This window comes from Vespa velutina, chromosome 10 (genome assembly GCF_912470025.1).
Source record: "Vespa velutina chromosome 10, iVesVel2.1, whole genome shotgun sequence".
Lineage (NCBI taxonomy): Eukaryota > Metazoa > Arthropoda > Insecta > Hymenoptera > Vespidae > Vespa > Vespa velutina.
In genome coordinates, this window is record NC_062197.1 from 3,863,005 (window position 1) to 3,890,183 (window position 27,179).

General features: G+C 31.8%; 3 protein-coding genes across 9 annotated transcripts in view; 2 read left to right on the forward strand and 1 right to left on the reverse strand.

Annotated features, from left to right (window-relative positions):
* Positions 1 to 124: 124 nt before the first annotated feature.
* On the forward strand, positions 125 to 12,535 carry LOC124952430. Of its 3 annotated transcripts, none has more exons than XM_047502299.1 (12): positions 125 to 771; positions 2,373 to 2,470; positions 2,758 to 2,904; positions 3,004 to 3,123; positions 3,325 to 3,475; positions 4,082 to 4,211; positions 4,300 to 4,453; positions 4,710 to 4,898; positions 5,033 to 5,152; positions 5,232 to 5,376; positions 5,608 to 8,629; positions 10,256 to 12,535. In XM_047502299.1, the coding sequence occupies exons 1-12, from the start codon at positions 417 to 419 to the stop codon at positions 10,263 to 10,265; spliced, it is 4,641 nt and encodes a 1,546-aa protein (XP_047358255.1). In that variant the 5' UTR covers positions 125 to 416; the 3' UTR covers positions 10,266 to 12,535. The 3 variants fall into 3 exon arrangements, with proteins under 3 accessions (XP_047358255.1, XP_047358253.1, XP_047358254.1); XM_047502297.1 differs by having other exon boundaries at positions 125 to 332; positions 403 to 771; positions 5,232 to 8,629; XM_047502298.1 differs by having other exon boundaries at positions 125 to 302; positions 403 to 771; positions 5,232 to 8,629.
* A 150-nt stretch (positions 12,536 to 12,685) lies between these two features.
* Positions 12,686 to 22,261, forward strand: LOC124952434 (regulator of G-protein signaling 7). Of its 2 annotated transcripts, none has more exons than XM_047502310.1 (14): positions 12,686 to 13,942; positions 14,099 to 14,335; positions 14,520 to 14,616; positions 14,696 to 14,746; positions 14,906 to 15,061; positions 15,163 to 15,386; positions 15,547 to 15,773; positions 15,871 to 15,984; positions 16,065 to 16,190; positions 16,311 to 16,497; positions 16,581 to 16,673; positions 16,770 to 16,907; positions 17,570 to 21,341; positions 21,438 to 22,261. In XM_047502310.1, the coding sequence occupies exons 2-12, from the start codon at positions 14,135 to 14,137 to the stop codon at positions 16,833 to 16,835; spliced, it is 1,542 nt and encodes a 513-aa protein (XP_047358266.1). In that variant the 5' UTR covers positions 12,686 to 13,942; positions 14,099 to 14,134; the 3' UTR covers positions 16,836 to 16,907; positions 17,570 to 21,341; positions 21,438 to 22,261. The 2 variants fall into 2 exon arrangements, with proteins under 2 accessions (XP_047358266.1, XP_047358267.1); XM_047502311.1 differs by having other exon boundaries at positions 17,600 to 21,341.
* The window catches only part of LOC124952432 (monocarboxylate transporter 1-like), an 11,118-nt gene continuing 3,017 nt past the window's right edge, over positions 19,079 to 27,179 (reverse strand). For all 4 annotated transcript variants that reach the window (XM_047502306.1, XM_047502303.1, XM_047502305.1 and 1 more), the window contains exons 3-6: positions 21,722 to 22,052; positions 21,429 to 21,555; positions 21,139 to 21,318; positions 19,079 to 20,790 (exon numbers count right to left, since the gene is read on the reverse strand). In XM_047502306.1, the coding sequence (XP_047358262.1) occupies positions 19,491 to 20,790; positions 21,139 to 21,318; positions 21,429 to 21,555; positions 21,722 to 21,953 (1,839 nt within the window). In that variant the 5' untranslated portion in view covers positions 21,954 to 22,052 and the 3' untranslated portion in view covers positions 19,079 to 19,490. The remainder of the gene's footprint in view (positions 20,791 to 21,138; positions 21,319 to 21,428; positions 21,556 to 21,721; positions 22,053 to 27,179) is intronic.

Consider the following 27,179-nt stretch of genomic DNA (forward strand, 5'->3'; position numbering starts at 1 on the left):
TATATATATACATAAAAAATATGAATTTCTTTTTTTTCGTAAACTTTGAATCGTCAAAATATTGATTGAATTTCCTCCAATCACTATTTGTCGTTTTTCTATTATTAACAATACTATTGGTCAGTTTAAAGTGATTATAAAGAAAAGAGAGAAATTCGATAGTTCGATGGCGCGCGAACTTCGGAATAGATAGTTCGTTCGCATGTAGTCGGGGTAAGTAAAATTTCTATGGTTGTCGACTTGCTAAATGGCAACAAAGATGGCGATTTCAATGCGAGCAGTTAGTATTCGTCTTCTGTAACGTAAGTTGACAAGTCCTCGGGCATTCGTAAGTGAGTAAAGGATCGCTAACGGTGTGTGTTTTGTGTATAAAGTGTAATTTCGATCGAAAAAATATGTTAGAGACTTTTTGAAGTATGAGCGAAGGAGCGGATTCGAGTACGCGTATTTGCGAGAATTCGCTTACGACCTTGAACACTGAGGACAAACCTAATGTGCCTCTATCAACGACGACTACGGGAACGACAAAGAGGACGACGGAGACGACGGCGGAGACGAAGGCAACGACTACCACGACAACATACACTGGTAGAAGGCCACGATTTGGTACAGGCAATGTTCCGAATTCCCCATACATATGGATTGATGGTAGACAAATACGGAGCGCTTTAGCATATACGAAGAAATGGCCTCCCCGACGAGTGAGTTTTCCAACAAATGACATCAATTTGGTTACGGGATATTTGGAGCCGCCTAATCCTTGGAGACATGGTGAGGACAATCATTTATTCTCTCTTATTTATATTCATTTTTTTTATATTATTCCTTAGCAGAATGATATTTATCTTGAATTAAAAAGTCAGTAAGTATTAATTTTTTTTTATTTATGTTTCATTATGTGAAATTGTCTTCATAATGATTTCTTCAATGAGTATGTTATTGTATTGATTCAATTTTCATATACAAAATTGAGACAATTGTCTTATCTCTTATTTGTTTTGTTAATTAATATAGTTGAAAATGACAATCATTTTCAACTATATAACTGATAAAATTTATGTGAAATTATAATACAATTTGTTTCATCTCTTTTCTAATTACAATTTTTAACTTAATTATTAAATATTACTACAATTTAATATTGTACTATGAAATTAAATCATCAATCATTTTATTATATGTTATTATTTAATATTATGATTCTTAGAAATTATATATTTAATGCAATAGTTTCTTTTCTGTCCGTTCATCCATCCATCCATCTATTATTGTTACAAAAAAGTTGTAAGAACTACTGACTATAAACAACAATGATTTAAATATATCAAAATAAATTATATAGAATATATAATGATTACTAATTGTAGTATTAGAAAACAAAATTAATTTTATATATTGAAACAATGAAGTAATTAAGATTGAATTGTGATTGTATCTTGTAAAATTCATATATTAAAAACTATGTATCTTTCCCAAAAATCGTGCAAGTTACTATGTGTTGTACTAATACTTACATAAAATGAAAAATAAGAAATAAGTTTAATAAATATTGTTTAATTAATTATTTATTGTTGATCGTTGAATTGAAGTTTTATTTACAATTAAAGATTATATTTTATGCGTAATGAACTATAATATTTAAATTTTTTTAAAAGATAAAATTCCTATATTACATAATAAAAAAAATACTTATTATTATTAATTATGTATATTTATTAATTTTTTTTTATGTAGTTCTTAATTACCTCTTTGGTTATATATTTATGCTTTGTCACTAAGCTATCAGACTTTTTTTATAGACTGTGCCAAGAGAAGGATGTTTAGGATTTCACAATCTGAACGATGTACTAATTATAAGTTTGATGCAGAGTTAAAGTATGTCTATTATACTTAGTTAAGTACATTTAAATTTGATCTAGAAGGAGTTCAAGTTATACAAAGTTGCCATATATTGCAGTATCATATGCAATAAGTATTTTCGTAGTATTTAAGATTATATTTATAATTTATATATCTAATTCAGATGACATAATACTATTATAAGAAGTACGATTGTATGATCATTTTATTAGTTAACTTCATTTAATAAAAATAATTTTTAATGATGTAAATATATAGATCTATATATGACTATTCATAGATACTATCATAAGTATGGTAAGTTGATTATATGATGGAGTTTATATAATTGAATTTGAAATACGATTCTTAATGTAACAAAATATTATTAAGTTTTATATATGTGCAACCACATATTGTATTTGTTTATTTGTTCTTTATGTTTAATGATACAAAATGTTTTTAAGTCAAATACTCATGTTCTTATTTAATACTTTTTTTAGTTTCAACATAATATCAATACTTGTTCACAGCTGAAAATGTGAATCGTGAGGACTTGATCACAGCGTATAAGGAATCCTGCAAACGGCACAACACTGAGCCATTGGAAAAAGTTTTAGCTCAATTAGAGGTATAGCTAGTTTATAGTGTCAACAGCTTTGTTATATTATCAACAACGAAGAAACAATATCTAATAAAAATTAATTAAATATAAATATTTCTTCATATTTAAAAATATTCTATTATATAATGTAATTATTTGATATACACTAGATATATAATAATATCTATATTTATAAATATTAATTATTATTTTTTTATCATATTAAAAAATAAAGACATTTAATGATGATATATTTATGTCCTTTAAGTAGCCTTTGTTTATAATTACAATTAATTTTGAACTTTTTAAAATAGAGTTGGGATTTGTCTGAAGAATATAATAATGAATTTAATTTAAAAGGAGTAAACTTGGATCTGAATAATTCAGAAACACTAGAAGAAATTCTTAAAAGAATTCAATTTAATAAAATTGACTTGGAAGCTACATCTTTAAACGATGAGGTATTCACAAGTTCTCTCTCTCTCTCTCTCTCTAAGTTTTATTACCAAGTATTTTATAAAGACATACTGTATATTATTAATTCTAAATTTTCATTACAGAGTTCTGTAATATTATTTGATATGCTAGAATATTATGAGTCTGCAAAACATTTGAACATTTCATCTAATTCAGATATTGGTGCTCGTGGTTGGCAAGCATGTTCACATATGATTAAAAAGGTTGATATGATTATGTATATTTCAACATTTTTTTTGTAATTTCTAATTGCATATACATGTAGTTTTGTTATTATCATAAATTTAGTAATAGATAAATAGCAAAAAATATTTTCACCTACAAATATTATTGCGAAGTTGTATGATTAATTTTTTTTTCACACATTATTCCGTGTTTAATTAATGAAATCATTATTTGTCTAGACCCAATGTTTAGAACAGCTTGAAGCTAAGGATGTAATGCTTAATGAACAGTACATGAATATTTTGAGCCGCGCAATACGATTAGTCTACCATCTACATGTCCTTAAATTAGAAAATTGTGGACTATCAGGAAGACCTATCGTCATACTAGGTATTTATTATATTGCACAATATATTATTTCTGTTATTTTGCAGATAAAAATTATAAGGTGATTGGGTTCTAATCCTAACAAAAATACATCACATATTGTTATTATATAAGATAAATTTTTATAAGTTACATTTTTTCTTTATGCCTTTTCTTTGGTCCACATATCATTCCAATATACAAGAAATGTATAAAAATCTTCTATATTATTTTTATTTTCATATTAAAAAAGTAAATGAAATTTATGCAAAATATAAAATATTTATTTTATATTATTTTATATTAATTCAATACAAAACTCTGATTATAAAACCTCTTTCTGCAAGGTGGTATTTCATGTATTGATGTTGAATGCACTTTCATTTTTATAAGTGCGATCACATAGAAAATTGTTCATTTTATATTTGTATAAATGTAATTACTAATTAATTATATTTGCTGTTCTAACATTGTTCAGTACAATTGCTTTTTCTCATGCTTAACAGTCTTTTTATTCATAGTAAACATTTAATCATCCATATGTAATAGAAAACGATAAAAATAAAGTTTTTGCAATAAAAAATATAAAACTTTTAATTAATGGTGATAATTATTTTTTTATCATAACAGTTACAGCTCTGAAAATGAATACAGGGATAAGAGAACTTTACTTAGCTGATAATGGACTCGATTTATACGATGCTATACAGCTTGGATCTTTATTAAGGCTCAATAATCACTTACAATTACTTGATATTAGGTAGATAAAATTGAAAAATTATGCAAAATTGTATAAACTGAATTACTCAAATAGTGTAAAAATATAATATGTATGTTTTTCCTTTTAGTAATAATAACATTCAAGATAATGGTGTACAGGATCTATTAGAAGGACTTATTAATCAAGTTCATGAAGATAAAGATGGCAAAGGATTGAGTATACTCATATTATGGAATAATCGCCTTACTAAAAAATCATCTCCGTACTTCTCTCGCATTATTGTGAGTAATTTAATATATTTAATTATTTTTAAATATACGTTTGAAGAATATTATTACATATACATTGTGTATGGTGCGTGTGTGCGCGCGCGCCTATCTGTGTGTGTCTGTCTGTCTGTCTGTCTGCTGTCTCATCCTCTCTCTGTGCGTGTGTGATCAAAAGTATTAACAATAACTTGTATTGTTTTTTTTAAACTAATTTGAGTCATATTTCCATGTATTGTTTTGGATAAAAAAATGTTTTCTTTCTACTCAGTCATTATCAAGGACACTGGAAACATTAAACATTGGACAGAATATGTTAACCAGTGAAATGTTAATCACTGTGAAGGATTCCCTTAAACAAAATCGTATTCTTTTACAATTGGGAATGCAATCCACAGATCTGACATGTAATGGAATAATTGCTTTATCTGATGTAATTGAAAATAATCAAGTTTTACAGGTATGTAACATGTAATTAATTGGAAATAATATTTGATAATAATTTTTTCGATACTATATTTTTATGTTATATTTAATTGAATATTATTCAGTTTTATATGTGTAATATAAGTATATATATATATACTTTCACAGAGGATAGATTTGCGAGATAATAGTATACAGATGACAGGAATGAAAGCTCTTAGTGCAGCTATGCAAAAAAACAGGAGTGTTATACAATTGGATCTAGATGACAAGCCTCGGATTAAAATAGTATGTATTTTTATGTTCGAAGGCATTTTTTTGTTTTGTTTTAATAATTTATATAAATATTTTTTCACAATAATTCTAGGATGGAACTTTACATCAATATATGGACGTTGTGGCAGAAATTAGAAGTTATTGTGCACGCAATAAAGAAAATCAACAGATGAATGAGAATATAGGGGATTCAGAAAGTCCAAGACATCATAGCAGATCCTTTAACGCGAGTAACCGTAAGATCTCGCTTACTTGTCAGACACTGCCATGTCCTTCATCACCCATGACTTCAGTAACCACCGAGGATACCGGGCGATCGACGCTTGAACCGAAACGTACTAGTGGGGGTCGCCTCCGTTCCCCGGCTCCTAGTCCTATCCCCTCGCCTGTCGCAAGTCCAATACCGAGTCCTTCTAGAAGTCGATTTGTTGTGTCTCGAGTTTCAGAAGCATCGTTACGTTCCACAGATTCCTCAGCATCTTCATCTCCTGTAACTCCAACATCGCTAGGACCAATGTCCACGTGTTTCTTTCCTTCCACAAGTGGAACATCTAGGTTTCGTGTGTCACTCGTTGAATCATCAAATTGTACATCTACACCTAAGTCTGTTTTCGCTTCATCTAAATCCAATGTTACCATCGGCTTTAACTTCAAAGTCGATTCAGTAGAGTCTGTGGATTCGGATGATTCAGATAATATATTTAAATCAGAGACAGAAACAAATAACGAAAAGAAACAAGGTGCACAAATTGCAATAAATAGTGAAATTAGCACGACTCCAATTAATGTTAATAAACATGATAGTATACAACCATTGAATATATCTGATAATACAAATGAACAGAGTACAAATGAATGTTTCACTGCTAGTAAGAATACTAGCGAAGTTAATACTCAAGATAACTTAAATGTTTATACTGTCGAACATAAGGAAGATTCTAAAGACAATCAAAGTGAAGCTCTAAAAGAAGAAACGATAGATACTTCTGCATTAATATTTAAGGAAACTGATAATTGTAAAAGTGAAATTATAAAAGATACACAGATTGATTTGAAAGATAATATTGAAACAGGTGATCTTATAAATTTAAATAAAGAAGAACCAAATATACAGCAATCGGTAGAAGATATACTGTCTGCAAAATCACAAATTCCGCTATCAGGAAATAAAGGTACTCCAGTTCAGAAGCACACTTCCGGTTTAGAAAAGCTTCCCAGTTTATTTCAACATAAAGGAAATTTTTTTTCAGAATCATCCAATATTAGTCAAACAGATTTTAGAAATTTATTGCAAGGTAGTGTAAATAGCGTGTTAGCATTTGGTGATAAATTTCATCAGTATTTCAAAGACGGGAAAGCAAACTGTAAAACTAATACTTCTGGAACATTTGCAGACATTGTATCTTTATCTTCTAAAAGTAAATCATTAAAGTCATTAAATGTCACACAATTACCAAGTATACAAACATTAACAAGTATGTTTGCTTCATTTAAAACGGATACCAATACGAATGCCTCAGAACAACAGTCATCCAAAAAGTGCTCCAATCAAATAAAACATGCAGATCAGGGATATAACGAAGGAAAAATGAAAGAAAAAGATTTTAAAGAAAAATCATTACATTATAATGTAGAATCATCCAATTACGATAGTAGAAACTTTAGTAGCGATAAAGAAAAGGAAACTAGTGTATCTAGTTTAAATATTCAAACGTTACCTGATATTGTCCAATTAAAAGATGACGGGCATGCTAGCAGAGATTTAATAGCAGAAGAAAATAGTGTTACCTCAACCGTGGTAGTAAAAGCTTGCTCTAAAACTGTAAATAGTGCTTCATCGATAAATGTTCCAGAGAGCAAGATGACTGTATGTATACCTAAGTTAAAGGATATACCTGAATACTCTGTTTTAGAAGTAAGTGAAAATATTATTGAGAAAGAAACCATAGGATATGAATTGGGGAACATAGATTCTGTAAAGATAGAAAAAGTATGTGATAGAAGTTCGACTGACAGTATTAATTTGACTAGTGATGAAATATCTTCATCTTGTAACGTGACATGTGATATAAGAGTCATAGATAATGTAAATATTGTAAGTATGCTCGATGATCCAGTAAATTTGCAGACTACTTCTGAAAAAGATGTTGCAGATTCTTTGCTTCTTAATACTTGTTGTAAGAATGACGAAGTAGCATCAAATATGCATGTGGATGATTATAACCATGGTGTAAATGATATTTCAATGATAAATCATGATATGTTAGAAATTAATGTAGAAAAGAAGAAAAATTTTAATAATGAAGTTACCAAAATATGTAGTGTTAATATTAACAAAGAAAATGAAAGATGGGTCGACTTAAACGATGCTTTAAGTCATGATGTAGGAGCAAATACTTGCCATGTGGATATAGATCCACATTCAAAGAGTACAACTGTAAATAGTAAAATAAAATCATGTATATCAGAGTTAAGTCTTACTTCTAAAGATAATGTTGATGATTTTAATAATGTTAATGCACAGATACATCCAACTGCTAATATATGCACGGACGAGGCTGCAGTTGCTTTATGGAAAGAGGATACATTAAATGATCTTATTACAGAAGAGACATTGTTATCCAAACCAAATAATATTGATGCATGTCCAATTGTATCTAAAGATGTTAAAGTTAACAATTATATAGAAAATAATATAAAGAAGCCTTCTGGTAAGGAATCTGACTTTACTATACTTCCAACTGTAATATTACCACAGATAAGAGAAAATGTTTCTGCCTCTGTTAAAAAAACTCTTCAAGATTTTGAAAAATCAGACTCTGAAGATCTTATATTTTGTATTACTGATATATCTAACGATGGAAACTCTGTTAAAGAAGAAACACATTTACCTAATATAGTTTCTGATGCATGGCAACAGAATGCAGTAGAAACAGAAACTTCATTTTTCGATCTACCTCAGACATCTCATTCGTCTACAACTTTACTTATTAAAAAGCCAGAAAATATTCATAGGAATAGCCAAGATTCAGGAATCGAGGAATCCAATTTGTCAACTTCAGAAGATAACATTCCAGAGGTCGTTCAGCCGCAACATAAAGAGAGTTTCCAGGAAAGCGTTGATTCCGGAATTGAATCTGAATGTTCATTGGTATGTGTTAAAATTAATCCTAACACAGACGATACTGTTAAAAGCGAAATCCCGAAGAAAACATCGTGCAATGTTGATGACAACGCTGAATGCCCCCGTAAGCGCATTAATGATCTCACAGATTTCAAATCTGATATCATTGAACATATACAAACGAGAAATAATGATACTGTAAAAGAAGTAAATTATTCGTATCTTGAAATGGTAAAATGCGCAGTGGTTACGTCTACGTGCTCGATAGGTGGAATAGAAATCACGAATAATGCGGCGGTTGGAACAAATTCTGAAGAAGATGATAGGATAGTTGCTGAACCGCCTGTAGTTTTTCATGTTACAAGGTAAGTTATACATGTTGGCGGAATAATATTTTCAAACAAGCAATTTGAATATTTTCTTTGAAAAAAAAAAAGAAAAAAAATTGGAAACGAGATATACACGTCTATCTTAACGATATTTTTTTTCGGTGCATTTTTTTACTTCGGAATAATACCATTTGAATAAAATCGAAGATAAAGATAAGATAAATGCAGTTGATTAATTTTGTATTCATATCAAAGTTTTAAGGGGTAAAATCGCTTTTCAATGCATTTTCATTTGTATGAATTATTCTTTAACTTGTGGATACTAACGTTAATGCATCGCACAAATGAAAATGAAACAAATATTTTGCAAGTTTTGATATCGTTGATAACAAATCAATTATTGTCTGCAGCTTTGACATTATTTACAATATATTTTTATGATTTTTCATAAATTTTTAATTATGCATAAATCATATACAAAGCGGTGTTATTATTTGCATTCATGAAGGCAGATAAAAAAAAGATTCGATACATCTAATGCATACATGTAGCGCTCTGCAATATATATATATATATATATATATATATATATATATATATATATATATATATATATATATGAAATATATATATAAATCTTTCATATATATATATATATATATATATATATGAAAAATTTAATAACTCGGTGCATAACATGCCTTCATCATACTTATTTCTTTGCAACTCAACGATTGATTAGGCCGCAATTCATCATATACGCAAGTCATGTTTTTATTTCTGCAAAATGTGTGTGTCGTCGATGGACCAAAATTCATTGCTGCATTTAAATACATTTTGATGGAACATATTATGGAATCAATTGCTCTTTTAATAGTGCCTCGATATATATGCTGTTGTGCCAGAGGAAAATTGGGTTGGCTGGCGTTCCATCATTTTCTATACGTTCGTTTTCAAGACTACTATACTTGCTTATTTTTTTGTAATTTCAAATTAATCCTTTATTATGCCACGCTTATACCGTACAGTAATGTCTTTGCCTAACTAATCGAGAGCGCATATATTATTTTCACAAAGGGAAATATGGCCCTCATTATCATTCATATCATTTATATCATTTATCAAACATATCCTTCATTAATGAAAACCTAGCAAAACTTTATTTCATTTACTAAATTATACAAAGCTAATAGAAAAATCATATCGTTGATACAGTAAAGTAAAAATAAAACTTATTATGCATTTTTTTTTCATAATAGTAAATAATGATCGAGTGTTTTTACTCCTTAAAACTACATTCTATACTTTCAACTCACATACAATTATAATTGCATCACAATGATTTTTCTTTTTGGTTTCTACAATTAACAATAAATATTTTATTAATTTTTATGTTCTTTGTTTATCTGGTGAATAGAAAAAATTAAGCTTTAATAAAAAATCAACTGAATTTAATGTTAATACGTCGTATATTAATCATGTGAAATATTTATTTACTTTACTGTATCAGATAATCCGGTCCTCGTTAGAGAAGAAATTTAAATTAAGTCAAAAAAAAAAAAAAAGAAAAAAAAAAGATTCAACGCGAGTAGTATACATAGATATCTTGTGATTGATTTGTGGTATTTCATAAAGTTAATGTTAATTCGTTATTAATTGTAGTCCCAAGTAAAGTGGACCACACAGAGGACAACGAGGAGGATGAAGATGAAGAGGACGAGGACGAGGACGAGGACGAGGAAGAGAACGAGGACAAAGAGACAATTTACGACGACGACGATGACGACGATGAGATAAATGAACTCGAGGAAACGAAGAAACAGCTCGAGCCAAAGTATCGTCGTTATGTCAACTGGCGAATTTAAGGGGAAAAAAAAAAAAAAAGAAAAAAGATAAAAAATATATATATATGTATTTAATGTCCATAAGCGACCAAAATAAAAAACGGTTAAAGGATTAACCAGATAAAAAGGAAGTGCAGGTCACAACATTGCGGTAGCGATATTCATCTAAAAGAATTTATAATAGTGAAGAAATTGTAAATGTTGGTTGAAAAAAAAAAAAATGAAGAACGGACTGTACGTTTTGTTGCTCAATGATGTTCACGCAACATTTATTTTTACTAATCTTTAGTTGGAACGTTTATAAGAAAGAAAAGGAAACAGAAAGAAAGATTTAATAGATGAACGAACAAATAGGGTGCAGTGCACATTTTGTTCGTATTTCCGCCTGCGTATTTTCAACGTAGAGCAACAGAGTATGTATATGATAATGGACGATCATATCTAGTCTTAAAGACAAGTCGTTCCATTCTAAATCGCAACTTAAACTTAAATGTCCGATCGCTGTGTTCACGTCGTGTTTAAACATATTTTACGATGTTCACGAACCGTTAAAAAGACAGTGCGGACGACTTTAATTACTACTTAAATAAATGTACTAAATGTGTATTGTTGTTTAAATTAAACTCTTAAAAGAAAAAAAAAAGGAAAAGAAAAATAAAAGTAAAAAAAAAAAAAGATCATTTATAGATGATAACGACGAAAAGTGCAATTCGGAAAGTAACTGACTGAAAGTCATCCGGAATTACACGAAAAACATGTACGCAATATGTATGTATGTATGTATGTACGTATGTATGTATGTAAGTAAGTGAATATGCATGAATGAACGTTTGCATGTGTCATGTATGTATATGTGTGTGTATATATAAATATATTATGGACACACACATATATATATATATTCCGTGCAACGGAGAAAATGTATCGACAAAAAAAACTCGAGTCAAATTTTTTATAAGGGGAACGAAAGTTAATGAAGGATATTGTTAAAAAAAAAAATTTATTATATTATTGTGCTTAAAAATCTTAAAATTTTTATTTATTATCTTTAAAAAGATCTTAACTTTGACATAATACGTTTTATTGTATATAAGTAAAGATCTAATGAAAAATAACACGCTCCTGTATCTATTGGATAAGTGTATGTATGGATCAAGATTTAGATCAAGAGATATAAACTTGGCCTTTCCGTAAGATTAGATTATAGTTTCACATTCATAAACACTTTCTTACTTTTTAATATTAATAGTGCATTCTATGCTAAAATGGAATTTTGATGATTCGATCGATGATTTTACAACAATAATATGATTGTCGCGATATCAATGGATGTTTTTAAAAAAAATGTTTAAACAATTTTTTTTAAAGCGAAGATTTTTATTACTATTTTATTGGATATATTCGACAATTTTATTTTTCTTTACATTCTTTTACTTTGCTGACGATATCGAAAATCCATGCAATATTGCATAACATCACTATATAAAAACATTTGCTTTAAAATTATATATCTTGTATCCATTGTTATGTATTTATCGAAATAGTGGATGCATGTGTATATATGTATATATATGTGCATATACATATATATATATATATATATATATATATATATATATATATATGTATATATATACATATAAATATATGCAAATGTCAAGTATTATTCAGCAGGTGATTGAGATTGTACAAATGAAAATGAGTTTACAATAGAATGATTCGTTGGCATCGATATTTCTAAGATTTAAGTTCTATCTCTTGTTATGATGTCTGTGATGAATCTCGCACCAGGCAGATACAAAGATTAGTGGAAACAATACAATAGTGGAATGATCTGTCCCTTTTTGATCACAATTTATTATTCAAAATACAATATGTGTATATATATTTTTGAAAGAAAAAATTTCGTGGAATGTCTATTGTCCGTTCGCAAATGTTCCGAATAACGCTTTAACAAATACGTTTCGAAGAAACGATTGGGAACAATATTGTTAATCATTGGTTTCTGTATTTACTTTTATCGTATGTGTGTGCGTGTGCGCGCGTGTATGTATGAATGTAGAATAAGTTTATATTTAATAACATGTATGTACTAAGAGAGAAAGAGAGAGAGAGAGAGAGAGAAAGAAAGAGAGAAAGAGAGCGTGAGCGAGCGAGAGATATATGCTAAAGAAATAAAACAAATAACAAATAAAAGATTTAACAATGTTAGAATGGAAATCGTACCGCACGGAGTAATAAATGAAAGAACAGAATTATATATAAAATAATGTATGAAAGCGTGAGAGAGAGAGAGAGAAAGAGAAAGGGAATGAAAGAAAATTTGAGTTTAAGAATTTTATTGAATTCAAAGATGCAAAAAAATAAAGGCGACTTAATGGCACAGGGCCGTTTTATATTTTATTTTCATTATCTAACATTATCTATTCATTGTTAACGACCTTTGAAATATATATGCGACTTTTCATTTTGTCAAATTACAAATAATTTGATAAGAGTTAGTCGAGTTTGATATAAAAAATTTTATATTAGACAGCGAAGATAATAAAACAGAGGATGATCTAAACAAGAACGGAAATAATTCGAAGGATTTCGAAAATGATTTGGCCTTTCAAAAGTGATCGATACATGGTTGCTCGAGGACAGTGTAAAGGGCCGATATTTGTGCCACTTGGATCCCCTGTTTCTTTTTCTATACATTTACATGTTAGCAGCTTTGCTTCGTCGTCGTCGTTTGTAGGGAGAGCACGCAGTCGCAAAGTGAACGCGCAGCACCGTGCTCGTGATCACCAGGCCAACGTATGTAGGAGTTCGATTTTGACGTTCGTAGAATCGACTATTCCGTGCTCTCGTTATATACTCTTACTTTAATTTTCCCTCTTCTTTCAATCCACACACACATAGTTAGCCAATTGTCTATTTTGTGCATCCTCGTGTTTATTCCTTTTCTACGCGTTTGCGCTCGCACGTTGTTTATTCACGTCCTATGCGATCCAATGTCCTTCGGAAAATAAATATCGAGAGGTCGTTTTATTAAAGTTATTTATTGGTAGGTACTCGAGATTTACGTTTCTTGTGTGTGAGCGTGTGTATGTATTTGCGTGTTTAGAACGCGTGCGATGTGAAATCTACTTGTTCTATATAACAAAATTACGATAATTATTCGCGATAATGTGTGACCTCGTAACCAACAGGATCTTATTATTGAAGTGCTAAAAAAACAAAAAAGCTAAGAGAGAGAGAGAGAATGGAGAAAATGAGATCGTTGAAATCAAGGATTACAAGAGAAACGATGATACGTTGTTTTAATATTCGTCATATTAGAAGATCGATATCGTTTTATCAAACTACGGTTAACGTCGAATAGGGAGGAGAAGGGAATAAAAAAAGAAAAAAAAGAAAAGTCGAACCTCTCTCTTCTCTTTCTCGAGAAGAGCCCTTCGACGACCGCAATGCGCGCGCGGTGAATCGACGACGGACACTCTGTTGTTCTACATCCCGAATCGTTAGTATCGATAATAGAGAATCGTTAGAAATTAAAAAAGTAAAAAAAAAAAGGAAAAAAAAGATTTTCAATAATTTTTCTTTTGTTTATCCTTATAATTTGAGAATAAATGTTCTTTGCGTTTTCATCGTGTTAAAAGTTTTCAATGTAATATAGATTGTGAAATACTGCTACGATCTTAAAGCGTATAATATGGTAACTATGAGCTCCGAAAAGTCGGCCTCCCGCCGAAAGCCAATAGAGAATAATGATACGAGAGAATCATCGGATCAAACTGGCGACAGGGAAGAGAATGATCGAACCGAGGAGAATGTTGAGAAACAGAATACACCCACGCACCGTATCACTGCCTGTTGCGCTGAAGATACGCCAAATTATCTCGTCTACAAAAAGGTATCTCGCATGATATCTTTATCATTCTAACTGATCGATTTGTACAATATCTCTATTAAGAGAGTTCACGTATGAATGAAATTTATTTGTCACGTTGAACATGAAACGTTGTACGAGAAAAATATTTAACAGCCTTCCGAAAATTATAAATATCTACGGGCAAAAGTATACCTACTTCTTTCAGATGGAATCTCTAATGGAAAAAATGTTGGAGGAAGCTACAGGTGTCCCTGTAAGAACAGTGAAAAGTTTCATGACAAAAACTCCATCAGTTTTCACAGGTAGTATCGATGTCAAATGATCGAACGAAGATTTGTATTTCTAACTCGCATGATCTTTTATATTTACGCGAATTTTTAGGTTCCGATTTGATATCGTGGATGATGAAAACTATGGATATTGATGATCAAGGTATATATATATCTATATATATATATATATATATATATATATATATATATATATATATATATAAACATACCTATATGTATATGTAGAGTCAATGTTTCTTTTTCAAATTAATTACCGAGTAAATTTTTAATTATTATCTCATAACTTTTTAATATATAGAGGCTCTTCACGTGGCACATCTCATGTCATCTCATGGTTATTTCTTTCCCATTGATGATCATTGTCTTACCGTTAAAAACGATAACACATTCTATAGATTTCAAACGCCTTATTTTTGGCCATCGAATTCTTGGGAACCAGAGAATACCGATTACGGTAATAAAATATAATCTTAAATTATATTTGTACATGTTTTGTTTTATTTAGATTTATATAAAACAATAAATAAAATAACGTTCGGATATTTCGAATCGTAGCCGTTTATCTGTGCAAAAGAACGATGCAAAATAAAACGCGTCTCGAATTGGCTGATTATGAAGCCGAGAATCTAGCTAGATTGCAGAAAATGTTCTCTCGAAAGTGGGAGTTCATTTTTATGCAAGCGGAAGCACAGAGTAAAGTCGATAAAAAGAGAGATAAACTGGAAAGGAAAGTATTGGACAGTCAAGAGAGAGCCTTTTGGGACGTGCATCGGCCAATGGTAAAAGATTTTATAAGAATTATTTTTCACTCAAAATGTGTGCTTTATTCTCTCTTTCGAGGAATACAAAAAAAAAATAAAAGAAAAAACTTGTAGCATTGACCGAACGATATTCTTTCGATTTATCTTACAAACCCTATCACAACGACACTGATTACAGCCTGGCTGTGTAAATACGACAGAACTCGATATCAAGAAAGCATGTCGCAGTCAAAAACCAAACTTGAGATCTAGTAAACATCTGAAACTTGGGATCGCTGGTGGAAGAATTTCTCCCCATTCGGAATCTTACATAACGTTTACGATAGAATCGTTGCAAAAGGAAATTGACATGTTGAGGGATAGATTGGATAGGAGAAATATCAAAGTTTCTAAAGTTGCGGAAGCGTAAGTTCGATGTCCGCGTAACATCTCATTCCTTTAATTATAAAGTTCATAAAATGTTCATAAAACACTGTCAATTTATCTAAATTTCAAATTTTAGTCTTATCGGATACTTCGAACAGTATTCCGAGTATGATCCATTTTTTACTCAACCTGAATTTACAAATCCATGGATATCGGATAATCCGGAAATGTGGGAGCAAGAGAAAATAGCGTAAATAGCATTTGTCATTATTTTGTAAATAATTATAAAATAGAATAAAAAGCTGAAGCATATTTTTTTTTTTCGAATAGGAAAGAAGTATCTACGAGAAGAGTAAAGAGATGGGCGTTTGGCCTTCAGGAATTGTTACAGGATCCGGTCGGTAGAGAACAATTTATACGATTTTTGGAAAAAGAATTTAGCAGTGAAAATCTCAAGTAAGGATCTAACATGGCATTATTCATCTCTTATATTTTCAATGCTAAATGTTATATACATGTATTCCGTTACAAAAATGAATGTATGTCGGATAAACGAGATTTTTCTGATGTGTACAGATTTTGGGAGACCGTACAGGAATTGAAAACCTTCTCGCAGAAAGATGTTAACGTTAAGGTTGAAGAAATTTGGAATGAATTTTTGGGTCCAGATGCGAGCTGTCCAATTAACGTCGATTCTAGGTCCTTCGAAATAACGAAAAAAAATTTGGAAAAACCTGATCGTTGGTGTTTCGATGTCGCTGCGGTATAATTTTTGTATAATATTTATTATCTGTTTCTATTTTTCATATAAAAAAAAAAAAGAAGAAAAAAAATTTCTCCTCTCAGGCTCATGTTTATCATCTCATGAAGAGTGATAGTTATTCGAGATATCTTCGTTCTGAGATGTACAAAGACTTTCTTAATGGTTCGAAGAAGAAGGTGAGGGAAGATTTGAAAATCTCAAACCATCCATTTCTACATTAATGTATACATTTTAATTTAACAATATATACTTGTTAAATTTATTGTTTACAGACGTCGGTAAAAGGTATCCGATCAATCGTATCTTTCACTGGGCGCAGAGATACGGCAACTTCGTAATCTGTCGTGATATTTGAAAATATCATGTAAAAAATTGGAAAAGTGCGGATATCATTTCTAATCAGTAATCACGTAAGTTAAACAAATTTTAAATCTTTTAGATAATATCATCATTTAATTTAATCTATACAGGAACTTTCGAATTATACGCGTATGTATATAACGCGATATGTTCCTCGATAAACGTTCGATAACATCGGAATATATCTATAAAAAAATCAATCTGACGATTAAAGAAGCATAATCGTTTAAATTACGTATTGTAATAATTATGCCCTTATAAAAAGACTTTACACAGAGAAACAAAACTATTTGTTTAAAATTATTCGTCATACAATTCTTTTCATATCACTCTATTTATTAATTGGATATATAGTTTCACAATGTATCTGTAGATAATGTATGTAAAATACAAAAGATATAGATTGTTTTTAAGCTTGTAGAAAGCAATGAGATATACCATAAGAAATACTGGTAGACATAGTATAATGAAGTGAGTCATAAAGTAATACAACAAGTATCAAATGTACAGTTATATGCTTCTTAAGATGATATTATATTAAATTTCGTTGTCTTGAATGATCTTGCGTAATACAACAGATAATTCTCATTTAAAAAGTCTATCATTAAAAAACAAAAAATAAAAGAAAAAGTATCTTTATATTATGATTATGCAGCTTTGTAAAGCTGCGTAAGAATACCAATAATATACGTGTTTTTTTTCCATTTTATAGTAAATCTTCATTCAAGAAATTTGATTTTAGCGACGTCAGAAATGTAATCAAAAGGATCCAATGCTATGAAGTAGTAAATACCGACAGTGATCAGACTGGCATTTACTAGGCTCAATAGAAACAGGTGGCAATAATCAGATGTGCCGAATTATGGTTTTCTACTTACAGTAGTATGTACTTTTGTTGACAAATCGTCGTTGATAAAACTGTTTGAAATGTCAACTAACGTTCTATAATTATTATATATGTATAATACGTACAGTTTTTCTGCGTCGTGTAAATGGACTTAAAAATGGAAAAGTGAAACGAGTTAATGTTTGAGGTAGACAGCATATATAAGACTCACAGATGTGTACCAACGTTTTTTCATTCTTTTTTTAATCCTCCTCCTTCCTCTTTCTCTCTCTCTCTCTCTCTCTCTATCTCTCTTTTTCTATCTTATTTTCTCTCTTACTTTCTCCCTTTTTCTTTCTTTCTCTTAAAGCTCGACACACTTCCTTTCTTTTCTTACAAAAGAAAAATTATTCTATTTCTAATAATTGAGATGGCAACCGCGTGTCTAATAATAATTAAAGCAAGATAGATAAGCGCTTCGTGAAGAAAGGAATAATTAATGAATTACTAGATTATTCGAACGCAGAATCTCTCTCTCTCTCTCTTTCTTTCTCTCTCTCTCTCTCTCTTTCTCTCTCTCTCTCTCTCTCTCTCTCTCTCTTTCTTTCGTCTTTCGTCATACACCGCTATTATAAACATACAATGTCTTCTTGGATGCTCTTTTATCGGATAAGCGAACAATCCAAGTGCGAAGAACTATTTATGACAACACGCCCCTTGTAACTTCAGCACTCATAGAGTCGAGCCTACGAACGTTACGTCTTCTTTAAACAAACGCTTCTCCCACATGTTTTCACGCATCACGATAATTCTTTTTTCTTCTTCTTCTTCTTATTTTCCCCATTTCGTAATAATAAGAAAAATATTTTTAGTGGCTCGCGCGTGCATTTTGTACATTCGCACAGGCGTGACTAGATATATACGAATACCCAGAGAACCCGGAGCATCGGTGTGAATCGCTAATGCAAAAATCGTCTAACGCGAACTAGGTTCATTTAAAATCTGGAGATTTAACACCCTTCTTTTTTTTTTCTTTCTTCTAACGGCCTTTTATCAAATATTCATTTAAGTAACGTCTTATCGGCTTGATTTAATTAAAATTTTCGATCTCGTTTCAATGATCGAAATTTATTCTTTATGAGCTATGAAAATTCATGCCACCTATGTTATAACTAAGAAATTCATTTCTAATGAAACGTTTGAGTGGTCTGTTAAAAAAAAAAAATAATAAAAAAAACATACAAGAAAACAACATGACTAATCAATTAGAGTAAAGATACTACGGATATACATACTACTAATGCCAGAGTATAGAACAAGAGATCGACGCGACGCATTTTCAATGATAAAATCTCATAATAATATTATGAACGATAAACGATAGTACATCGATGATCCGCCTGATAAAATCTTGTATTTGGAAAAACATATACACTAACATTGGTCTTACAAAAGTGTTTTTGTCACTTTAGAAGGCAATCTACCACTTAATGATCAATGACTCTAACGATTGTTAAAAAAAAAAAAAATCGATCGTATTATTAACGAAAAACGATTCGTGATGTGATCCTAATCGCTAAATACTGATCACAAGTATTTTCACTTCTCTTACAATCGAGAGTGAAATACTTCACATACTCATGAGTTATCTATAAGTATTGTAATAATACGCTTATGTAGTCCCTGCATTTATATCTACGAATATTTTGTATACTTTCCTTGGAATGACGTCATCACAAAAATTACACGAACGAGTAAAGATATTTCTCATTCGTGAGGGTTAGTTTGTAATTACACTTCTATACCGTTATACCTCTTCGATCTTTTTTTTACTGTTCCTTTTGATTAGAGGCACAATGGCCCAGAGAGCGGTACCCAGTATAAGTATTATACCGAATGCCAAGAAAATGGGTTTATAAGATCCAACGTGTTCATAGATGACACCGCAAACCGGCGGTCCGACGAGTTGGAGGACACCGTTAACAAAGAGCGAGATTCCATAAGAGGAACTGAGTTTATCAGTACCAAGCATGTCAGCCAGGATAACGGTCGTGATGCCGATGTACATGCCGGAAGAGAGGCCAAATAGTGCACAGAAAAAGGAAAGCATCCCATAACTATTGGCCATCGGTAGTAGCGCCAGAGCTATCCCACTAGTTCCAAGGCCACCGACGAAATAATAATATTTCGGTACGAAGTCTATATCGGATAAAGAAGCACCACTTATTCTACCGATAAGATCAAGAGCTGAAACAGTGGACAACAAAAGAGCCGATGAATTTTGATCGAAGCCTTGGGAGTTTGCGTAGGATGGCAAATGAATCATAAAGTTTGTATTGCTGATCGCTGACGTCGAGTTTGATATCAAAATGACCAGATAGATCGGATCCTTCAGCATGCTGAAATCAAAAGATAGATATACTTTCTTCGTGCTTTCACCCTTAGTCGATGAAGTCTCGGACTTCGATGGCTTTGGCGTTGAGATTTCTACTTGCACGGGCTTGTCCAATTTCAAGGATTCGTTGTCCTCCTGAAGATGCATTTTTATCGATATTCCTAATACGTTTGATCCGTTATCTGACATTGTGCTAATCTGACGGGAATTGAACGGTTCATTAGTGACGAATTGTTTTTTATCAACTAGCTTTCTATCGCTCGTACTCGAAGTCTCTTTAATGTTTTCTTCGTCATATTTATCTTGGAGATCCTCCCCTTTTTCCTTGTCGTCTACGCTAGCAATATCCTCTATAACTTGATCCTTGACGATCCATTGATCTTGCTCCTCTTCTTCATTCGACTTTGTCAATTTTTCAAATCCTTCTTCTTTGGATGTAGTCAGCTTCGAATAATTCAATAGTTCCGTTAAATTTTGTACCTGCTTCGTCGTACTTTCGATTTTTTCATTCTTCTCGTCCTGAACAATCGAATTCAATTTCGCCGGATCGATCGATTGACGTTTTTCGTCGATCGGTTCGTCCAAGCTTAAAGCTTCGTTATCGATTCCTTCCTCTATGGGAACGGCTATCATATGTTGTTCGACCGGATGATAGAGCAAAGCACAAACTAGCGTGTTCAATGTTAAAGCACCCATAATAAGTACCGCACCTCTGGAATAACGAAAGAAAGATTGTTAATATTACGTTTCTTTTTTTGAGATTAAAAAAAAAAAGAAAAAAAGAACGAAGAGAAATAAAATAAAAGTGTATTTCTTTTACACAATGTTTGCCCCGAATCTATGCGGCAAATGTGCTCTTTCGCGCATTTAATGACATCACTTATACCATTAGGATGTCTAAGAAATAACAAATGTTAAATGACTAACTGGCAATTATATTCGTATTTATGTGAATGGTAAACGAGCAACTGGGCAATTACATCGGTGCTATTTCTGATGTTCAAAGTGCATCGTTCGACTTTCTAACGCCATCCTCTTCCCCTCTCCTTTCACAAGTTACCTATATCCAAAACAGTCAAGAAGATATTGAAGAAGCGGTGGTAACACTATAGTCCCAATCGCGCTCCCGGAAATGCAGAGACCGTTTGCAAAACCACGTAGCCTCTGGAAATACGCTGTGACGATGTAAATCGTTGGTGGAAAGGATAAACCAGCGCCGATTCCGACCATCAGACCATAACTAGATGAAGAAGAAAAAAAAATGTAAAGAAATTTTACCAATTATTATTTATACACGCACACATATACACCTATAGTTAATATTAAAATTGTTTCTTTTCCATTACTTACCTAACATAGAGATAAGAAACGGAATTAGCAAAATAGCTGAGCATCATTCCAGTAGCGGCAAAGGTGCCGCCAATTAATGTCACGGTTTTATAAGAATACTTGGTAGAGAGAACACTCGACAAGGGACCTATTACAAAGATGGTACACGATAAATAAACACACATTTGTATAAGTTCTATTCGAATGGCATGTTAGATAAACTAAGAGAATTTTAATTCATGTAAATGGATCGCTCAGAGTTGCACGGCTATGTTTAGCATAACGATAATATAGTAAGAAGCCGATCTCCTTACCCAAAGAGTTGTAGAGAAAATAACAGAGAGCCGGCATCCAAGAGGCTGCTGTTGGCGATGCCTTGAAAACGTGAAGGAATTCGACGAAGAGAACGCCGAAGGATTTGACGGTTCCAGGGATAAGGAAGTTGACAATAAGGGCTGAGGTCAACACGACCCAACCCCACCCCCCGTCCGGTGGTATCATCTTCGTTTTGCCGCTAACATTCCTCGTTGTCTTAGTCGTTGTCATTGTCGTTGCTACTGCTGCTGCTGCTGCTGTTGTTGTCGTAATAACGGGAAATCGATCGGATCGATTCTAACTCTGTGTTTCGCTAATGAAATCGCCCAACTAGAGGGTTTAGGAAAATAACAGAAAACGGGAGGGAAAATCAGAGATTAAATGTTACATACGTATTATAATAATCAATGCTATGCATACAGAATCCAGCTAAGAATAATAGAAATTTATGGATGTATTTATGTATGAAAGAATATATATATATATACATAGAGAGAGAGAGAGAGAGAGAGAGAGAGAGAGAGAGAGAAAAAGAAAGATTATTATCGATATTAACGTGACGGATTACCTAACGACGTCCTCGATCAACGGAAAATCGAATGATCGAGAATAGTGTATATAACATAAAAGTTTATCATTATTTCCTTTATATGATTTTTCTCATAAAAATAAAAAAATAAAATAAAAATATATTAAAATTCTTCTTAGATATTAGCAATTATATATTTCAACGTTCTTACCTAAAATTAAAATCGATTGAAAAAGTAGATATCTTCGAGTTACATCCTAGTGATCATAAGATCGAACGACATTACGTCATTCGTCCCTGCTAATTAGATCACTCGAGTAGATCAGAATATCGCTTGTATACCGTCACGACAACCGTTTTCCAAATGAAATACAGATGAAGAAGAAAATTAAAATGAAAATAAAAGTTTTATTATTTAAAGGAAATAATTGCTCCTTGAAACTTGGCGCAATCCCTTTCAGAGAAAACAAATCGTTCAGATAAAAACAGATGAAATTAAAAAAAGAATAATAATAAAAAAAAAAAAAGAAATAAAAAAAGAAATAAAAAAATATAATAATAATAATAATAATAATAATAATAAGATCGTTCGATAAAGGGCTTCAAACGATTACGTGCTTTCCGATGTTAGTCGAGAAGATCATCCTTTTTTTTCTCGCATGCGAAATCAGGCTTGCACGTTTGTCCGTGTAGAATAAATGTAATTTTCATTAGAAGACGCCGTTCATTGAAACCGTAACGTAAACGTGCTCCGTTTACCATAATCGACGATTACCAAAGGAAAGAGGAAAGAAGAAAATCGCTATTTGTGTATTTACGTGCTAGGAAGTTAAACGGGAATGAACGCGTAGAGAAACACGTGATCCGTAAAATATTGACTCGCGATATATAAAGCGAGAAGCGTGAATCAAATACGAAAAGGATTCACGGAGAGGAATAGGGCTCGTGAAGAAAGTAGATTCACGACGTGGAATAGTGAGAGACAGAAAATGCACTCTCGTGAATTAATTAACTTTTCTTCGTATTCCTGCATTTTTCTTTCTTTTTCTCTTCTTTTCTTTTTCTTTCTTTTTTTCTCACACATTTATTATCTGTAACTATAGTTTCGAATATACAATATTATTGTAGAATAATGATTTTATGACATATTTATATGTCTCATTCGAATTTTCATAAGTTGGAATTTTATTCTTCTTCTTTTTTTTTTTTTTTTCTTCTCTTGAACATTCCGAACGTTATTAACGATTGAAATTAAATCAAGTACAACGTTGAGATGATAAAATAAAAAAATAAAGAAGGAAAAATTGAAAGAAGAAGGATACGTAAACGTTATGCAACGCGTATCTCATATTTCTCAACGAAATTGTATCCTTACGATTCGAGCTATTGCTATTTAATATATTTAGGAAAAATAAAATATAAATTGGTAAGAGTGATCCATTCTCTTATGTCCTGATAATGTCACTAAACGAGAGTTCTTTCTCTTTCTTTCTCTCTCTTTCTTTTTCTCTCTCTCACTCTCCCTCTCCCTTTCTCTTTCTCCCTTAATGAAAAAAATATAAACTAAGAAGGTTTGGGAAGTATACTACAACCGTTTGCTTTCTACGATTCGATCTCTCCTCGATATAGTAGATCTCTCTTGATCGGAGAATGCTCGAGAAAAAAAGAAAGAAAGAAAGAAAGAAAGAGAGAGGAATACGCGTTCTGGTTAGAGTGAGAGTAAATCGATGAAAAAAGGCGCTAGTAGCCTTACGAAACTTTCGATCGAGCTGTTTAGCTCAACGGAGCTAACTCGATGCAAGATACTCTGCAAAGAGAGAAAGAGAGAAAGAGAGAGAGGAAAAGAAATAAAGAAAGAAAGACTGAGCCATTTTATATTTTTTCATTTTTTCTTCTTTTTCCTTCTTTCATAAAAATGGATATGTATTAACGTAAAAATAAAACAAAAAATAAAAAAAATAAGTAAATAAAAAAAGAGATACAAAAAAAATGTCAGGGATCATCTCTATCAAAATAAAAATGACGTTCGTTTTCTATAATTTTCTGTAATTTTCTATTATCTGCAAATACGCAGACCTGATTCAATTCCTCCAAGAACGCCGATTTGGTAATGTTCGATTTACGTAATGACTTACATGGTCACGGAAGATCTAACAAGTAAGGTCGACGTGAATCGAAGAATGAGGAAGAGAAGGATGAGGAAGGTGGAAGAGGAAGGAAGAGGGAGAAGGAGAAGGAACGGAAGAAGCGAACCAAATATAATCATAATCGTCAACGTATTTTGTTCGAACGACGAAATCGCACGAATGAGCTATTTTAAAGTCGTGCATGAGCAAATTCGTTGAACACGAGCTTTTAATTATCTGAGAGCAATTGACGCACGGACCCCGATCGGTCAAGTGGGAATATGCTTAAATACGCTAACATCTCGTGTAAACTGAACAGAAAGGGAGAAACGTAATATATACTACACCGGTTTTAATGGTTCTACGTTTCTTATATGCGTTATTCTCTATCTTTCTCTCACATTCAGTCATATACATTCACTCTATTGGCTTCCCTATCTCAAAGAGAGGAGTAGTCAACAAAAATGCTCCGAGAGAGTAAGCAACCAAGTAGAATATACCAAATTGTGTGCAGACACGTTTAGCCTCTAACGGTCCGTATCTACTCTTAAGATCTATAAGAAGAAAAATATTCTCCGACAATATTGCAAATCTTCCAGCGTATTTTCCGCTCGTCAATTGACTTGTTTTGATGATTTCATCACGTATGCGCAAGTGAATATATATATATATATATATATATATATATATATATATATATATACAAGGTGACTGATAGTAATAAGATTCATAAATGTAAAGATTGTTATTATTAAGAGAAAATAATATAAGTTTAGAGAAGAAAAGAAATTTCATACAAAAAAAAAAAAAAAGAAAAAAAGAAGAAATGCCTGTAATCGCACGGGATACGGGATAAAAGAAGAACCTGAGCGGGATATAGGGACCTTCTAAGGACGCGCCAGGAACTTAAATATCACGTCGTTGACACCATTTATGGAGACTCTTTGTAAAAACATGTTCCCGCTAATTACTGTGCATTTTCTCGGATTTATATTTATAAACCGCGTATATTTTTCTTATCGTCTGCCATAAGGTAAAACCTTAAACTTGTCGCGAGCCCTTTAAGTACGATTCCTATTCGTGAGAGAATGAAACTGGTTCTCCCCAGAGGATTTTCTTTAGAATATATACTGCTGCTCATGTATACCGATCGCGATCTTCATTGGGGGTTTATATCGTTTAAACGGAGCCTCGTTTTTTTTTAGAAAAGAAAGTTTTTCAATCTTCTTTTTTTTCTTTCTTTCTTTTTCTTCTTTTTTTTTTTTATGCGAACAGACCAACTTTTTCATTTGGAAAATCTTTAACTCTTGGGTCAATGAACCTGAGGGGACTCGCGTTCGCCTGCTATTTCTTTCTTTCCTTCGTCGAAGTGAAAAGAAATCTTTGCCGCGTAAGGATAAATCCGTTAACGCTTTAACTACTATGGGGGTAACCGGTACTCGACTTATAAGAATCCGTAATTGTCAGTATTGACTGGGAATTACTAGTGCAAATGTAATTTTAATTATAACGAAGTAATATGTATTATAACGGGAACTGAATCAATGTCGATCTCTATGAAACTTTGTCTGGACTCATTTTTCGCAACCAGTTGGATATTAAAAATATAATCATTTTTTATTATTAGAGAGGTCTCCATTCGACATATAAAAAACAAATTTACATATAATATATTAAACACGATGAGTCAGTATAAATAGTGGCATATTAAAATCTTCGATAATGATAATTTTCATGGACATGAAGAACACGAATAAATAAAACAAAATGCCACTGATTTAATCTATTTTTAATGGGTCGTGTCTCTCGTGCGAAAGCAACGGGACTGTTAAACGTTTTTCCTGTTTATTTCGAGGACACATGCCCGATTATGATTATCAGGTTTGAAAATAATTTCAAAGTTGACCGCACGTATATTTGCGTCTATAAATATACCTACATGCATACACGGTTATTTCGCTTGCGAACTTCGTTTACAGTTACGGCGAAAGCACTTCTATCGTTCGTCCGTTATTAAATTATGCCTCGAGGACGGCCTTTGCACTTCTCGGCTTGACTCGAAAGATGATGACTCTACGAATGAAATTCCGTGCAAAAAAAAAATTATGAAACTTTAACAAATGTTTCGTGATAAAGTCTATTTTGAAAGAAAATAAGTTTACATCCGTCAATCGATCGATTATATCGGCTAAAGAAAAAGGGATATTTATCGATATGAATCGTCGATCGTTTTTCGTCGATGAAATTTATTAAAATCGATGGACTTAATATGTTAAATTTTGAAAAAAGAAAAACGGCAAAAATTATGGGAAAGATGAGTGAAACAACAAAATGAACGGAAATGAAAGGACTACGTATGATCGTTCCATTTTAATCGATCATGCAATTACAACATACAATTACGAACCGACGATGAATTAATTGCGATGCGAATCATACATAAAGATACTACAAACGAATCGAGCTCTTTATTGCATTCTATACGATATAGATCCTATATTCTTCGTTTATACACACACGTATGCAATGCAAACATGTTATGTATGTAGTAAGCGGTCTCTCAAGCATGCATAAATGAAACAAATACAACGTTAATTTGCAAATGACTCTTGCCGATCGTTCGGTAGAAAATGAAAGTTTTCCCTTGACAGGACTTCGTGCCGGGCGGCACCGTAGCCGCGGACGTCTATAATTACACGGTAAACACGTCGCCAACGCTATACTACGAATAACTAATATGTTAAAAAGAAGAAGAAATGAGTGTCGATCCGTAAGAAAAAGTTAAAGATATACTACGTTGAC

Bases quoted from the DNA above. Each gene is read 5' to 3' on its own strand.
- LOC124952430 (XM_047502297.1), top strand. From the start codon at position 417: ATGAGCGAAGGAGCGGATTCGAGTACGCGTATTTGCGAGAATTCGCTT. The intron at 2,905-3,003 runs GTATTCACAAGT...TTTTCATTACAG, and splicing joins CTACATCTTTAAACGATGAG to AGTTCTGTAATATTATTTGA. The intron at 4,212-4,299 runs GTAGATAAAATT...TTTTCCTTTTAG, and splicing joins TTACAATTACTTGATATTAG to TAATAATAACATTCAAGATA.
- LOC124952434 (XM_047502310.1), top strand. From the start codon at position 14,135: ATGGTAACTATGAGCTCCGAAAAGTCGGCCTCCCGCCGAAAGCCAATA. The intron at 14,747-14,905 runs GTATATATATAT...TTTAATATATAG, and splicing joins TATGGATATTGATGATCAAG to AGGCTCTTCACGTGGCACAT. The intron at 16,498-16,580 runs GTATAATTTTTG...TTCTCCTCTCAG, and splicing joins GGTGTTTCGATGTCGCTGCG to GCTCATGTTTATCATCTCAT.